The 15886-nt window shown below is 42.5% G+C and overlaps 3 protein-coding genes across 6 annotated transcripts; 1 reads left to right on the forward strand and 2 right to left on the reverse strand.

Moving 5' to 3' along the window:
- Nucleotides 1–665: 665 nt before the first annotated feature.
- LOC125973917 (transcription factor Dp-1) lies at nucleotides 666–7426 on the reverse strand. Its single transcript, XM_049728645.1, has 13 exons — nucleotides 7287–7426; nucleotides 6466–6542; nucleotides 4787–4873; nucleotides 4320–4386; nucleotides 4103–4224; nucleotides 3138–3259; nucleotides 2889–3054; nucleotides 2659–2805; nucleotides 2506–2574; nucleotides 1755–1906; nucleotides 1503–1669; nucleotides 1357–1432; nucleotides 666–1218 (listed from the first exon to the last, which is right to left on the reverse strand). The coding sequence occupies exons 3-13, from the start codon at nucleotides 4796–4798 to the stop codon at nucleotides 1080–1082; spliced, it is 1239 nt and encodes a 412-aa protein (XP_049584602.1). The 5' UTR covers nucleotides 4799–4873; nucleotides 6466–6542; nucleotides 7287–7426; the 3' UTR covers nucleotides 666–1079.
- A 1634-nt stretch (nucleotides 7427–9060) lies between these two features.
- Nucleotides 9061–12046, forward strand: LOC125973921 (DCN1-like protein 1). Of its 3 annotated transcripts, none has more exons than XM_049728650.2 (7): nucleotides 9061–9150; nucleotides 9979–10195; nucleotides 10276–10444; nucleotides 10585–10715; nucleotides 10820–10902; nucleotides 10987–11083; nucleotides 11232–12046. In XM_049728650.2, the coding sequence occupies exons 1-7, from the start codon at nucleotides 9100–9102 to the stop codon at nucleotides 11309–11311; spliced, it is 828 nt and encodes a 275-aa protein (XP_049584607.1). In that variant the 5' UTR covers nucleotides 9061–9099; the 3' UTR covers nucleotides 11312–12046. The 3 variants fall into 3 exon arrangements, with proteins under 3 accessions (XP_049584607.1, XP_049584608.1, XP_049584606.1); XM_049728651.2 differs by lacking the exon at nucleotides 9061–9150 and adding an exon at nucleotides 9157–9885; XM_049728649.2 differs by lacking the exon at nucleotides 9061–9150 and having other exon boundaries at nucleotides 9157–10195.
- A 434-nt stretch (nucleotides 12047–12480) lies between these two features.
- Nucleotides 12481–15884, reverse strand: lamp1b (lysosomal associated membrane protein 1b). Of its 2 annotated transcripts, XM_049728658.2 has the most exons (7): nucleotides 15533–15884; nucleotides 14807–14973; nucleotides 14612–14737; nucleotides 14471–14537; nucleotides 14160–14327; nucleotides 13946–14089; nucleotides 12481–13824 (listed from the first exon to the last, which is right to left on the reverse strand). In XM_049728658.2, the coding sequence occupies exons 1-6, from the start codon at nucleotides 15591–15593 to the stop codon at nucleotides 13950–13952; spliced, it is 729 nt and encodes a 242-aa protein (XP_049584615.1). In that variant the 5' UTR covers nucleotides 15594–15884; the 3' UTR covers nucleotides 12481–13824; nucleotides 13946–13949. The 2 variants fall into 2 exon arrangements, with proteins under 2 accessions (XP_049584615.1, XP_049584614.1); XM_049728657.2 differs by having other exon boundaries at nucleotides 12481–14089.
- Between the last annotated feature and the right edge of the window lie 2 nt (nucleotides 15885–15886).

A 15886-nucleotide genomic window follows, 5' to 3' on the forward strand; every position in this document is an offset into this window, starting at 1 on the left:
TAAAGCCCCCAATTGATTTACGAGACAATTCGTAATAGTCAAGTAATCATTCAGAACAGCAAATGAAAAAGGTTTTATAATTGCATATTACTCAGACCATTTACAGATTTTTTTTTTAAAACTATATTTAATTTTAAAACTTATATTAGAATACAGAAAAAGGTATTTGGAACAAGTCAGTACATGTGTTGCTCAGTTTTGAAAAGGAGATCTTGGATGGGCGTATGCAAAGACCTATACAACGATACATTAATTACATCGATACTGGTCTAGTATCAATATCACTGGCCTCTATGGGATTCTATAAGCTACAATCATCATCAGAGTTCATACATGTCATTAACAAAGCTTATTTACCTATCAGGATGAAAATATGACCTTGCTGGTGCCATTATTTTTGTAAACACCACCAAGGTGTTTCAGGGGCTGCTCACGAGAAATGCGGAATACAAAACGACAAAAAAAAAAACTAGCAATGAAGGTAACGTAAGCAGCTGCCTGCAAATAACACAGAAGGAGGCCAGGGTGAGAATTGGAAGAATCATTTTAACCTCTAGTATAAAATGCGCATGATGAAGTCCCATCACAAGATGGCAACTTTATCGAGCCATTGTGAATTCATGAAGGCCTTTGACCATTGTTAACAGGTTGTGTGGCAAATATGATAAATTACAAACAATTTATTTGTCATTCTCCAACAGCAGTAGGCTTTTTTTCTCCTCAGGTTTGGTTTCTCATGGGATGGCGGAGATTTAAAAATTTGTTAAATACACATAGGTCAGGTCACACGCTACAGTTTCCCGGAATAAAACTCTCCTCCAGAGCTGCGATGCATGTACAAGTGATTCGAGAGGCGAGAGATTACCTTATGGGCGGCTCCCCTCTTTCTTTCAATACTCATCTACTGCCCTGAGAAAGCCAAAAAGAAAAACAGGCATGGGGGGGGGGGGGGGAGAGAGGGGGAAGGCAGAACAAGTGTAGGGTGTGTGTGTGTGTGTGTGTGTAAGGGGGCAGGTTGACGTTCCCATGTTGGCGCTTTTGAGAGACTGTGCTTATTGGAGTGGCAAGGTGTACACAGGTTAGTCTTCGTCGTCGTTCTCGTCGTACTCGTCCTCGTCGTCGTCGTCGCCCATGTAAGACACCGGGGTCTCCACGCGGGAGCCGCTGTAGTGAGAGTCGTTGGAGCTGGATGCCATGGTGGCATCGGGGCAGCCGTCGCTAGATCAACGAAAAAGAATGCATTTGAAGATAACGGCAAAAAAGTTACGTTTTTTATTCTACGATGGCGTTCGTTCAAAAAAGGAATTTTGCACGATAAAGGGAGTACGGTTTTTGGGGCGCTAAATGTGTCCCCACCTGGATGTGTAACGGGTTCCATTAGCCGATGATCCTCCAGTGATGTAGACACTACTGATGGGGCCTTTTGCCATCTCTGGAGAAGGATAGACATTATGTCAGCCGGTGATTGTCATTGTGAGGTAGGACAAACGTGCGTGACTGACCAATCACATAGGGCTCCAGAGCTTTGGGCACCAGGCTGCGTGCGATTTTTAAATCTTCTGGAGGGCACTTGCCCACCTCCAAACCACAAGCCATGCCCATACGCTTCAGCACCTCAATGTCATCGTGGATCTCAAACATGGTGTCAAAGTTGAACAAGTACTCAAACCTGCCAATCAAGAAGAAAATATCTTTAACAAGTGTTGTTTTTTTTAAAGAAACATCTAGACATTTCTCCAATGTGAAAAGCATACTTGTCATTGGAGATGCTGCAGTCGATGACGGTTTTCTTGCTGGTGTTGACGATAATAAAGGGAAGGTGTATGATGGAATTGGGTGGTGGAGGTCTGATTGCCTGCTGCTCGCTCTGCCTGTTTCTCTGAACCAGGTTCTTGAAGGCTATTTGCTGCAAGACAACGCATTCGTAAGTCTTGGGCTCATTAGGTAGCTCTTTATCCATGCAACAATCTTCACCCCATTTGTTCAGCATATCCTGGGCTTTCCCAAGGACACGTCACCAAGAGGAGCATCCTAACAAATTGCCAGAGCCATCCCATCTACTACTTCCTCATGATGCAGAGGAAAGATGGCTGGCAACCAGGTTAGGTTCTCCCGCCTACTGCCGACTCAACTGGGATAGGATCGAGCACGCTCGTGACTTGTTCGGAAAAGCTGTTAGGATAATGGATGGATGAATTGGCTTTTCAACCATTATACAGAGCTATAAAATCGGATTAATCTGATCGTAAAAGTCAAAATTAACACCCGCTCGCATAAAATTGCTGATATATTAGATCGTATATGCAGAGACGGGTTTAGGTTTTTATTTTGTGCAATGTACCTTCTTGTGTAAAAACTTCTCGTCCTGATAAAAATACACACGCATCGCTAGGACATCGTAAATATTGGGATGCAGGATTTTTCTTTTTTTTTAATATACATTCACAATCAATGCGGGCGTAACGAGTTAATGTTCATTGATTTCGATAAGAAAGTCATTTGTACCTGTAGTATGAGCTCCTGAAGCTGTGACTGTTTCTGTTTGATCCTCTCCAACCGCCTCTGTCGCTCCACCTGCCATCAAAAAAAAAAAAAAAAAATACTTACAAGGATGACAGAACAAAAATGGTGTGCTGTGAGACTTTTAATGATCATCACCTCGAGGTTTTGGCACTCTTGCGCGGAGTTGGTGGGCAGGCCAATCCACTTGATCTCTTTCTTCTCTTTGGAGATGATGTTCATGGCCATGAGGACGTTAAGGGCGTCGTACACGCGCCGCCGGATGTTCTTCTGGTCATATACATGCTAAAGGAAAAACGTTTTTAAACATCAGCGAGATAAAAAAAAGTACCTTGACGTGTGGGTTCGCAACATTCTGCAACTCGCACCGAGTCGTTGGGTGACATGAGGTTGTCGCCCGAGCTGAATTCTGCCACCAGCTCATCTGCCACCTCGTTGTAGGTGGTGACTCCCTTCTTCTGCACCTTCTCACACACTTTCATGGAGAAATGTCTCAAGCCCTTTCCATTCTTCTCACCTTTCTTGCCACGCTTTCTGCAGATAAGAGTGCATGCTGTGATTGGTTAAAAAAAATAAAAAATAGAGTGAACTCTCCACCAAGCTTTTAAGGGACTTACCCTGACGACCAAGGAGAAGCATCAGAAGGTTGAGTCTGAGTCAGGAACTGGGAATTGGGTGTGTGTGGGCTGTTTACCAGTATAGTATTGGATACTGTTGCCCGCTGAGGTGTTCCAATCACCTGGAAAAGAAACAAAGGCAATGAAGAGTCCAGAATTAAAATGCACTTGTACAATTGTTAACAGGGTAACAATGAAAAAGTAAAATGGTAACGAGGACAATCGCACTAGGGCTGCAACTAACCATTATTTTAATTGATTAGTCAATGAATCGGATAACAATAAAAGCTTAAAAAAAAAAGTCTGCTTTCATGGAGGACTACAGAAATAGCAGAATATTTAATCATGGGAAGCTGAATTCTGATTTGAAATGAAACTGATTATCAAAAAGTTAAGCGGTTAATTTGATAATCAATTAGCTGTCAAATTAATTGTAATAATAACAAATGAATCATTGGCAGCTAAAAAGGAAATTATTTCAGAAATCAGTCTATCATGGGTAAGGAATCTGATCACTACACTTTGGTTTTAAGATCGACTGTAAGACGTTTGTAGACTTGCACGACAATCATCACAACATTCCGAGCAACATTTGGAAGGTTGATGAGTTATCTTACTGAAATCCAAGTAACATGGTCGACTATTTCAACCTGTGCTCAAACTGAGGCATTGTGAAGGTATCCGGTTGATTACTTTACCAAGGTGATATCTAAGCTGATTGTCATGATGTATATAAATATTCCTGGTATATAATGGGATGATGGATGAAATCCTGCTGACTGTAGTAGTAAATAAGCTTAGGATCAATTCCCAGCAACTCTACCGCCAGGTCACCTCACAATGATAAGGAACGGACGGGGGCTTACACAACAGCAAGACACAACAGAGAAGGCCAGCTATCAGATCTGTGTATTATTGATCACTTCATATTAGAATGATTTCGGTCCAGGAAAACGAGGGCTTACCATGTGTGGCACATGTTGCATGTGTGCAGCAATATTCACGTTGGATGGCCCAAGCGTTTTGGGCAGGAGCTGTTTGGCCAGGGGGCCAGAGGCAGGCTGGACAGCAACCAAAGACAGGACACCTAACAAAACAGATTATTGGTATTATTACTATTTTTTTTTTTAAAAGTGTACCTTAAAGTGTGCTGTAAAAACTCATTTCAAGAACAGCGTTTACCTTTGCTGGGGCTCAGATTCTGATCAATGAAAACCTTCAACTCTCCGTTTGTTTCTATTAGACCAGCCTGTGAAGGACAGAAATGTTAAATAATATCCCTTCATAATCCAATCATGCAAAGTAGCAGAGATGGGCATCGTCCGGTCTCCCTGAATTTTCCGTCTCGGATCTACGTGCACCCAGCCCGGCCTGTCGTCTGTGAGAGCCAATCGGTGTTGAGAACATCATTTCCACGTCTAACGCAGGCACACAGTCAAATAAAGAATAAAATAAAAACGTCATACAACTTTTTTTTTTTTTTTCCCCTTAATTTGGCTGCATGTCATGTGACATGGTACGGCTAAATCCGTTCTCGACTGCGTTTGGCTGACTCAGACCGACTGGGCGAGGCTGAAATAGGGATGGAGGACGATGCCGCCTCTGCAAAGTAGGTCATATCTTCATGCGATGGCCGTGTAGTCGCTTACATCTTTAGCCATGATCCCAAAGGACCGGGGAAGTTGAACCTCAGTTGGAAAGGGATTTTTTCTTTCTTCAGTTTCACTATTCAGACCCTTTAACAGACAGAAGAAAGATCGTGTGAAATAACAGTATTTACCTGCCTTATACAAGTGGTTAGTGCAGCAAAACAGGCATGCATGCTCCATCCGCTTCCTGGCAGACTCATTAAAGAATTGTTTATAATCTTAGAACCTTCCATCTGAAATATTATTAATGTATCACTCTCCTTTGGCACTGTGCCAGGAGCTTTTAAGACAACTCACTTAAGTGACCAAACTTGGATCCAGCATGTCTCAGTAATTACGGGCTGGTTTCAAGTCGTTCATTGCGAAATTTTTTGAACAAGTCGTAGCGCAACAAGATTATTGTTAAACATGGCCGCTAACAATCAAGTTGAACTTTTTCATCTATGCGGAGGTGTTGTCATACTTTAAACAATAGATAAATATAAAGCAAAATGTGGACAGACCATGTAAAAATACAGGAATCTATCCTTTATCTTCTGTGAAGAAAGTCAAATATTACTGCTGTACTGAGAATAAGAGGAGCTAAACTTCCAAAACAGTATTGCGCATGATGAGTTTCTCATAGCGCCCCAAAGTGGCCAAGGCACCAGAATGAGCAGCACATTAATTTTATTCAATTATGTCAATACTGTGGGCGTTCAATAAATATATTAGAGTGCAATTTTTTTCTCATTAAACATTACCTTTTACATGGTGGGAGACACTGGGATAGATTAAGACTATTTCCATTCATTTCTACAAGGAAAGTGGATTTCAGAAACGTGTGGTTGCAGAACAAAATAAACTTGCACCTCAATCTCAAGGCACCACTGCATTTGTTATGAACTAATAGAAAAGGTACCATTTGAGACACTGCAGAAAGTTGGCATTAAATATTATGCAAACTTTAATTTTGCAGACGTGCTCCAAAACTAGTTCCACTCAAAAAGAAAAGTGGTTCATCTCTAGGACCAAAACGTATCAAGCTACATAACATTTACATATACAAATATCATCAAGACTTACTGCAACTAAAGAAATGGATAAGTCATCTCTCTAGAACAAAAATGTGTGCCTGATGGGTTAGTAGCTTACTCCACGATACCCTGGCCGAATGCATATTGACCCTCAGCCAGATTTGGATCGGACCGCATGTTTGGATCCCCGTTTGAAAGAATGAACCCAGTGTGGCAGCACAGAAAAGGAGGTAAAGAACTTTTTAGTGGTCATGAGCGCACAAGGCCTACTTCAGGTGGAGGAGAGGTGGCGAACTTTGGATGCAGGTCTTTGCAAAACATACCAACTTCACGTACACCAACTAACACGGACCAAAAAAAAAAAAAAAAGTGATTACGCGAGACGTACAGAACGACTGACGGCACGCTAGGCCCCTATCCCCGATCGGAGCACTCTTTTGTTGAGGTGCGGCTAGCTAACTGATACCGCTAACCCACCGTGGCTGGATAGAGCCCCGCTGCTAGCTAGCGAGCTAACGCACGCTTAGAAAGGCGATTCTGGGCGACATTGGTCCCGTCCCGTCCTCCCACCCCCTTCGCCATTAAAGTGGAGAAGTCTGGGAGCCGTTTGGGCCAGCGTTCGGGTGAAAGGGGAGAAAATCGGGAGAGATGGTGTGCACTTACGAGTAGACTAGAGCTGCTTCTTCGACGACTGTCGTTGTTGTTGGCATTTCAGAGCGGAGGAAGAGGAGGTCTGAATCCTTAGCAAACAGGAAACATTGCGAGCAAAGTCAAGCTATAGTTTGAGAACATTCTGTCGGGGAAATACTGCCACCTTCTCATGATTTGTTTAAATTTGCGTGAAAAAAAACAAACTGGATGTGACTGGAAATTAGTCAAGACCTTAATCGGTCAATGCGGGGTTGATTTTGTCACCTGTCAACGCCAAACGGTGCCCACCATTCATGGACCGCTACAACTCTATCATAACGTATTTACAACAGTTTCACACGTTACGAGTTTATACATCAATACAACTTCCATACTAATTTAACTTTGAATTGGGTTCTACAGTATTTCACACTGTCTACTATGTTTTTAACGACTTACATGAAGCCACTGAAGTGTTGCAATCCTTTGCCGTTCAAGAGGCACGCATTCGAAACTCAAAAGTTTATAACTACTTTATAAGGGTCAAGTGCTTGTACAAACCAGTCTCAGTAACAACTACCAACACTGGTAGGGTTGGCGATGACTGTTAGCAAGTTGCTAACTCGCGAACACCAATGAAGAAGCACCGGCGCTTTGTTAGCCGACCACTAACGCTAGCAGCTAGCGGCCGAGCTAAGCGCAGCTGTCATCGACAAGACCAACTGAGTTAGCTTTTTAAACTTGGTTGTCGGTCACTCGCCGAGTTGTTTGAGAAAGTCCTGGCAGTCTCCAAACCGTGTCACGTATAAATATATCGGCAGCGAGGCCAGAGGCGGGTTAAAACACGTGCTTACCGGTGCACTCCACAAGTTAGCAAGTGTCGTTAGCTTCTTTGCACTCTCGGCTAGCCTTGCTACGGCAGCGCGACTCTCAATCTGATCTTGGCGGTGTCTCGCTTCAGTTGCCTCTGATTGGTCGCCTTCCGCGAGACGACAGCAAAGCAGTCTAAGTAGCCCCGCCCACTATCTACAACGGCGTTCTGATTGGACGGTGTATCGGTTTGATTTGGACAACACTGCCACCTGTTGCAAAGGAGGTGCTAGGAGCATCATGGCGCGTTCCAGCGAAGGCTTTGACAATTCCGTATAGAAAGGAGATATTATATATATATTATATTATTTATTATAAATAATAATAATATAATAATAATAAAATATAATATACCAGACATCGCTATCTAGTAGCCTTGACCAGTGTCTGGCCTAATACGAAAACCCTGCCTCAACAACAGACTGTTCAGTGTATACCAATGGAAATATAATATACTATAATTATTAATACTTATATATTATCTGAAACCATTTCACATGCATGTGATATACACTTTCTAAATCACCTTTTTTCTCCTACAGATGGGCAGCACAGTGATCCCAGTGGGTGGCATGCCTGCTTCACAATTGTAAGGTTCTGGGTCCAAATCTTGTCCCTAGACTCAGTTGTGGAGTTGCATGGAATTTTCTCCAGTTACTTGGGCTTTCTCCAACAAAAGCATTTATTTCAGATACGTTAAACATTAGGCAGGAAGGAGGGCAGAAGGGAAGATAGTAGGAACAAAGAGGTAGAACAATCGGTTCAAGCAAAGGAAAGTAGGCCATAAGTATCCAAGAAGCACAGTACCTTATCTGTACTATAGGTAGAATTTGTGTCATGACTAAGTGGTTTACTTTATTTGACGCTGTTAAAAGCACTTAAATCCTGCTGTGTCATCATGTAATAATGCGTAGATGAAGCCCCCTCATTGTGAAACAAAACAAAAATAAGATGAGGAAAGGCTGACACCAGCAGATAGTCTATCAGCAACATTTTTTGTGTGTGGCATCCACGTTGTTGCGGAGTGCCTTCATGCAGATAAAACTTATCTGAATCTCCTCGTAGCACAACCTGCTTAACAGAGATGAAGCACTTCAGCTAGTAACTATTAACTGCAGGACTATGTCGTGTAAAAATGTACTTTAAATGTGTCAATTAAATGTACTTTATTTCTATCAGAGACTTTTAAATTGTATTTTTTAAATAAAGTATTGAAATCAAAATTTAACCTGTAAATATTTATACATTTTTCACTATTTTCATCATTAACAATTCAGCGTACGTTTTTTTTAAGTACCGTATTTTTCGCACCATAAGGCGCACCCTCATTGAATTTTTTATTTTCGAAATGATTTCATACATAGGGCAATTTTCTCTGTGCATTCAAGACGTGGGAAGGTGGGAATCTGATATAAGGAGCATGCTTTTCAAGAATCAAGTGTAATTGCATTACCACGACACTAGGGTGGCAATGGTATGCTCCTGTCGTTATTATTATTTTTTTAGTTTTAGGAAGACTTCCAATCTTTTGTGATAGCCTAAAAACATGTTATTAAAGTTATTCTTTGTTGTAAGTTCATCTTTATTTATTTTTTAATGTTTATAAAAAAAGTGTTATGCAGAATTTGGTTGGGGCGGGGTTATTGCAATTCCACAGTGCATTTCAAATGTGTTCACTAAGTCATGCATGCAAAAAAAAAAAAAAAAAAATTAAACAACAAAAAAAAACAATAGGATCAAACAGTCAACGCCATGATAATTCATAAAGTTGCGCCTTCAACTCGTCCACTTCCGCGCATGCGCACAATGAGCGGCTCCCAACCTGGTAAACTAGCGATTGTGAAAATGGTAGGTAACCAAAATAAACACAATCTCCGCTCATCTTCTTCGCCCCCGCGCTGACTTTTAACACCCGCGGCACCTTGTCGATTTCCTCTTAAACACTCGCGTCGCGTCCAAATCCCTCCCTGACCAACGATTGTCGTTTCTTTTACCGATTCTCAACGGAAGGTCAGTTGTTGTTTTTAGGGCAGCAGCAGCCAGCTAGCTAAGTAGCCATCCGCAACGTCTTTCTCGTGTCAAGCCTGCTAACATAACACAAGCTCGGCCACCGTAGTTCCGATCCCCGAGCTCCGACACGCATACACGCGCAAACTCACTGACAAAATTGCACGCGTTATTCACGTTAACCCCACCTCGAAGCCAATATACCTCCCGCAATGCTAACCCGGCGATCCCCATTGCCACCGACGTTATTACGGTGCCTTTGTAATACCCGTATTACAGAGGTCGCCATAACGTAATTGTGCTTATGACAGTCTAGTGTTACTTTACAAGAAACGATGGACGTCCAGTTAAAAGCTGCGGGGCAAAGATGGGCAACCTGCGGCTCGTGGGCCGCAGAGGAGAGCTGAAAACAAATACCACCCCAGGGGAGCTGTTATTAAAACCCCCTACAAATAGTCAGTGTGGCTCCCATTACATCAGGGGCCCGCCCTTGGGACCATCCCAAGTGTTGCCGAGGACTAGATCCCACTCACCCATGCGTCCTGAATGCCTGTGGACGCTGTACTGTGCGCGCTGGTGTGTCTCTGCGCGCTGTTCTGTCTGTACCTGGTGTGGGCGCTGTGGGGTCTGCTCGCCGCTCACCGGCCCTTTGCCCTGTTGCCCGCCCAGCACAAGTTGAAGTCGTCGCAGAGGGACAAGGTGCGGCAGTTCATGTCCTTCACGCAAGCGGGTGAGAAGACAGCTGTCTACTGCCTCACGCAGAATGACTGGAAGCTGGAGGTGGCCACTGATAATTACTTCCAGAATCCCGACCTCTACTGCAAGGAGTCCATGAAGTCGTCGGTCGACCGGAAGAAGCTGGAGCAACTCTTCAACCGCTACAAAGGTAGGTGATGATCTTGATTGACTCAACTGTAAAAGATGGAGGTACCACAAGAGCAAACTCTATTTACCATGTCCATCCAGATCCTCAGGATGAGAACAAGATCGGCATCGAGGGCATCCAGCAGTTTTGCGACGACCTGGTGTTGGATCCGGCCAGCATCAGCGTTCTGGTGGTGGCGTGGAAGTTTCGTGCCGCCACCCAGTGCGAGTTCTCCAAGAAGGAGTTCCTGGATGGCATGACAGAGCTCGGGTAAGCCTCTCTAGGAACGTTGTGTAGATGAACTCAAGCACCTTCGCTTCAGTGGAGCATCAATTTGTTTGTCAGCAACATTGCTTGCCATGTTACGCTTGAACCAAGTTTACGTTCGGCGTCTCTCCCCCTCCTCGTAGGTGCGACAGCCCCGAGAAGCTCAAGGCCCTTTTGCCAAGACTGGAGCAGGAGCTGAAAGACAGCGACAAGTTCAAGGACTTCTACCAGTTTACCTTCAACTTTGCTAAAAATCCTGGCCAGAAGGGTTTAGGTAAGGAGAAGCACTCGACATTAGCAGGAGAGAACATGCAAGCAAGCTTCAGATGACTCGTGTGAAAAGTGTGTGTGTGATGGTTCTACTTTTTTTCCCTGCAGACTTGGAGATGGCCGTAGCTTACTGGAATTTGGTTCTGCTAGGAAGATTTAAGTTCCTCGACCTTTGGAATAGATTTCTTTTGGTGAGTCAAAACTTATGGAAGCAGTGTTCAAGCAAAATTTAAAAAAATCGGCATATCTTGATGACGATGGGTGTGTCATTTTAGGAGCATCATAAACGTTCCATCCCAAAAGACACTTGGAATTTGCTGTTGGACTTTGGTAACATGATCTCGGATGATTTGTCCAACTACGACGAGGAGGGTAAGGAACCCCAAAATAAGCACAAAAAAAAAACGGAAAAAAAAAAAAGTGTAGTTACAGAAAAATAGTAGGCTAGAGACCGGGCTACATATTTGGTCATTTGTTTTTTCTCCTTTAATATCTGATCCATGTTTTTCTTTCCCCTCAGGGGCTTGGCCAGTGCTTATAGACGATTTTGTGGAATTCGCTCGACCCATCGTAACAGGAACAAAACGTAAAACTCTCTAAAAGACAAAGAACGGGGAAGGAGAATATTTCTTCATAGGTTTTCTTTTTGAAGGAGGATTAGTTTTTTTTTTTTTTTAATTTAAACAATGGTGGCCAACAGCAGCACTTGGAGGAAAGTGCAGAGGGAAGGACATTGCCGGAATGATCCGTGCTCCTCCTGCCGGATCCTCGGAAGCTTGCGAGTGCACTCCGCTCCAGGACGGACACTGACGCAGCGCCGAGACGAGCGTAAATGGACCGGAAAAAGAAAAGACAAAGGAGTGCTCATGACACCAGCACCACAAATTGACCGTACATACTGTATTTACAAAAGAGAATTATATGAAGAATAATATAATTGTGATCCTGTTTATAAATCATTCTTTTATGTACACTTCAAAGATGTCTCATGGATTTGATATGATCTGTCAGTGTAATGCGTCGCCTTCAAGCTGTGATCGGCGGCGTCTCCGTTGGTACTTGATGTCATCTGTCCACACAAAGAAAGAAAAAAAAAACACGGATATGCTTTCTTTTAAATTCCTTTCACCAAGGAAAGTTTTGTAGTAACCACTTGGAAAGCTTGCAGTAGGGATGGGCTTTCAGAAATGATTAACCAATGGATTTATTGATTCACTTTAGTTTGCTGTTACAAACATTCAAGATGAATCAAATCATTGAACCCGAGCGCCGCAGCAGTTTTGAGCTATTCTGAAGCTACAGCGCAAAATAAATAATAAACCAGCCTTACTATTATTACAATTGAGATCTTTCTGTTCAATATTGTTACAGGTAGAGAGACAAATGAACATTCATGTAAGTACAGTATATTGTTCCATTTAAAGATCAATAAAAGCATGAGTTTTTTTCATAATCGTACATGGATTTAGCTCTTATCCTGTCTAGTTATCATGCCCAAGTCGTGTTAAAAAGTATTTAACTCTCCAACTACCATTATAATGACCAACATAAAAGTTGCAGTAGGTTGCATAAAAAAATATTTTAAATTTTTAAGCCAATAACAAGCAGTTTGAACATTTGTATCAAAATGGAAAAATAATGAAAATGTTAAATGACAAATACTTAAATGAACGTCCTTGTGCAGGGACTGTTTTGTGCCACAAGAGGGAGCCACCTCCGCCATGTCTGATTATCCCCATCTAAACTGAAGAGCAGGCAAACTAAAGGAGAAACTTTCAAATCACTTTTATTGACCATCAATTAGAAAACATCTCAAATAATCAATTAAAACTAGCAGACACAAAAACACCAAAAAGGGATCCAGATGAGCAACAGTAAAGAATAATGCCATGATAACACATTTTACATACAGCTCTGTACAAGAAAATGTAACGACAGAGCAGGTACTGTACCTCTGTAGTAACATTACATCACGTGATGCGGCAGGGAAGGAAGGCACTGATAAGAAACACTGACGTAAGCATTTTGGCCACTTGACTTTGAAAAGTGAATGAAAGCACAAAGTGGACAAATAGTGTGTAACAGAATACGACTCCAATAACAAAGTGAGGGGCAACATGCAGAGTTCCCTTGACTTGTGCAAATTCAGAATTGTAGTCAAAGTTGGACATATATATAGGTAAAAAAAAAAAAAAAAGCTACTGAAATACATCTATTTAGGCGAGAGCTTTTAAGCATTCACTCCGAACAAAAAAGGCAACCAAAAATATCTAATGGGCACAGAGGGAAGCCCTGAGGCATTCCCCAAAATATTAAAACGTATGATTGACTAATTTTGCTTCATCAATGGGGAAAAATTAGTACTCAGTTAATCGAGCCCAAACCTAGAATTCATGTGTTAATATTAAAAACGTTAGATATTTTTATTGTTAACCAATAAAACAAGTGAACAGAGGAAAGCCTTGACTCAAACGTCTGATTTAGGGATTGGAATTTCATTGATACTTTTGGGATTTAACTGATCTTAACGTCAGATTGATGCACACACTCATAATTAAATGCATCTGATAGAGCATTAAATATTTTATCAAACGACCACTGCCTATTTATCATGAAGAGTATTTCAAGGTCCCCGTGGCTTGCTTAATTTTTTAACCTTTGAATGTGATGACTATTTTGAAGAATACAAAGGTTATTAAAATAAAAATGACAAAATGTGCACATTCTATAATATAATGGGGAATAATCTAAAGCGTGGTAGTCATGCCCCCCCCCCGCAGATGCGTGTAACAGCTACAACATTCCTATTGGGCCATTCCTGAGACTTCATAATCACGACTAAACAAGCGGCCGACATTGAGGTACCTAGCGAGTCAATAAATGTAACCAAATGTGAAATTCCAAACAAAACCATAGTCCCTTAAAGACAACCACTCTAGGTTGCCACCCAAAATGAGCCGAAGGTGCCCTGAAATTCCAGAATTCCCTTTACAAAACTAATAAATAGAACACAATAATAATAAAGATTATTCCGTTGCTTACCAGGTATTTCCTCGCAAATCTAACATCCCTTTTATCAGTAAGCTTATGCATTCCCAGTGTTAAGGAAGGTTCTGGGCGTTCCCAGCGTTAAGGATACAGGAGTGTGGAGCACACGGAGAGTATGTGGCGTTGTCAAAAGTGACAGTGGTTAATGGTAGCGAGGGAGATCTCGGGTTATATTTGAGAGGATACTACTTCAAATGCTCTGGTACCCAGCATGGCTCCTCCTCCTCCCGATGAGGTAGGCAACCAGCACGATGAGGACCAGGCCAGCCAGGGCCGCCCCGACCACGATGGCGATCAGCATGTCATCTTCATCCAGCTGGCAGTGCTCGGCTAAAACAGGGCAAGTGGGAACTGAGATCAGGCTGGCAGGATAACTCGTCATTTGCTGGAGATGGTTTACCTGTGCCAAACTTGTTCTGGGTGACGTTGAAGGGCTGCACCTGCAACTGGAAAGTGTTGATGGACAAGGCCTGGACCACATTGAGAGTCTGCTCCTCGTGGCACATGTACGAGAATCCTAGGGTTCCCTGAAGGTAGTCCAGGCTGTTGTTCCGTGCAAAAAAGGGTCCTGAAGCAACACATGGGACAGTTTCTCGTAGGAGAACAAAGTGACCATCATTTTTACCGTAATTTAATTAGGATTAGGTTCCATCCTCAATGCAATTCTTTAGATCATGTGGGTGTACCTAATGTTGTGGCCAGAAAACTCACCTTTCATGTCTGGCCAATGAGCTGACAGAGAAATTTCGCTCAAGTGGTACTTATTGGACGTAACGTTCTGGAGGGAAAATGAGACAGTTCAAGACGATTGTGGCGGTCTCATAGAAATTAACACAGCTTTAAAAAACTTACGAGCACGAAGAAAAAGGTCAGGTTGGTTGGATTGGCGTCCGTCGAGAGTCGCAGCATTGCGCTGTCTGAGTCACATGATCCGGAAGCTTCTGTGGCGTTGGGCTCAAGGTTGACGACATGCACCGTCTGAAGATCCAGAGACCGTTAAGCATTTTGCATTGGGAGAGAAACAACAGTTCGTCCGGATACAAGCACCTGGTTTGAGGAGATGGAGTTGAAGCTGATGTTCAGCTGAAGGCCCATGTGCGCCAGCAAGCAGACACTGCCATTGGTGCCGGTCACCTGGTAGTGCCCTGTCAGCGGTCTGCCAGGCTCTTTTTGCGGTGCCACGGTAGCCAAACCCTGGTGCACGGCCATAGCGGCTGCAATCACATCACACAAACTAATAAATCCATTTTCAATACTGCTGATCTGTATTACAAAAATTAATTCTGAATATTACAGGTAAGCCTTTTGGAGCTCCAGTGGACTTTAAAAGAACCTGCCCTGTATATTCATGATGTAATGCAACATGTTTCAACAATTATTTTGAATTGAAGCATCTTTATATTTTATTGATTAAGCCTTTAACACTACTTTGGTATCGTTAAGTACTTGTTAAGGGTTAAATTGATCATTAATATATATACTTTCTTTGAATACTCCTTTGTGACGTCAGTTTGGGTCTACCGTTATCGTTTTGAATGTCATCGTTGTCATGAAAACAAAAAGGCAGATATTGGAACGTTATTAAAAAGATACTTGAGTGACTAAGCAGCATGTCCCCGCTCCCAAAAATAAAAATACTAATTTTATTAAAAGCACATTTATCATAATATTCCAAACAACTTGCTGGGTCACGTGCATTATGGTTCTGACCTTTCGTACTTACGTGACGTCGACAAAATGCGTTTTGTTTACCTCGGATAAATCAATACATACCTAAAACAAGATGCAGGGTAAATGTCAGCCACCGTGTCTGGACAAAACCGGTTGTCGTCATGTTTGTCTCCCAGTTGGTGCTGGTGAGAGTGTGGCCGAAAAAAAGCTCAACAACTTGAGCTAACAGAGCTAGTATGCTAACTATCTAGATGCTAACGTCAGCGTCAAAACGAGCTCGGATAAACGAGTAAAACCTCTGGGTATTGACAAAAAAAATGGTTAAAGCTCCAAAGTGCAGTTAAATGACCAAAGCTGTTGCGTTAGCGTGTGTCGACGACGAAATTTGCGCTGCTTGATTTAGAGTTCGACTTAAAGGAGCATGGCCAAAGACTGACAACAGGATCATGTGACTCC

Source organism: Syngnathus scovelli, chromosome 8 (genome assembly GCF_024217435.2).
Source record: "Syngnathus scovelli strain Florida chromosome 8, RoL_Ssco_1.2, whole genome shotgun sequence".
In the NCBI taxonomy this organism is placed as follows: Eukaryota; Metazoa; Chordata; class Actinopteri; order Syngnathiformes; family Syngnathidae; genus Syngnathus; species Syngnathus scovelli.

Bases quoted from the DNA above. Each gene is read 5' to 3' on its own strand.
- LOC125973917 (XM_049728645.1), bottom strand. The intron at 4,225-4,319 runs GTAAACGCTGTT...CTGTTTTGTTAG, and splicing joins GAATCTGAGCCCCAGCAAAG to GTGTCCTGTCTTTGGTTGCT. The intron at 1,907-2,505 runs GTACAAATGACT...GTTGTCTTGCAG, and splicing joins TTCAGGAGCTCATACTACAG to CAAATAGCCTTCAAGAACCT.
- LOC125973921 (XM_049728649.2), top strand. From the start codon at position 9,856: ATGCCTGTGGACGCTGTACTGTGCGCGCTGGTGTGTCTCTGCGCGCTG. The intron at 10,716-10,819 runs GTAAGGAGAAGC...TTTTCCCTGCAG, and splicing joins TCCTGGCCAGAAGGGTTTAG to ACTTGGAGATGGCCGTAGCT. The intron at 10,903-10,986 runs GTGAGTCAAAAC...GTGTCATTTTAG, and splicing joins TTTGGAATAGATTTCTTTTG to GAGCATCATAAACGTTCCAT.
- lamp1b (XM_049728658.2), bottom strand. From the start codon at position 15,593: ATGACGACAACCGGTTTTGTCCAGACACGGTGGCTGACATTTACCCTG. The intron at 14,538-14,611 runs GTAAGTTTTTTA...TTTTCCCTCCAG, and splicing joins TGACCTTTTTCTTCGTGCTC to AACGTTACGTCCAATAAGTA. The intron at 14,090-14,159 runs GTAAACCATCTC...GCCCTGTTTTAG, and splicing joins CCAGAACAAGTTTGGCACAG to CCGAGCACTGCCAGCTGGAT.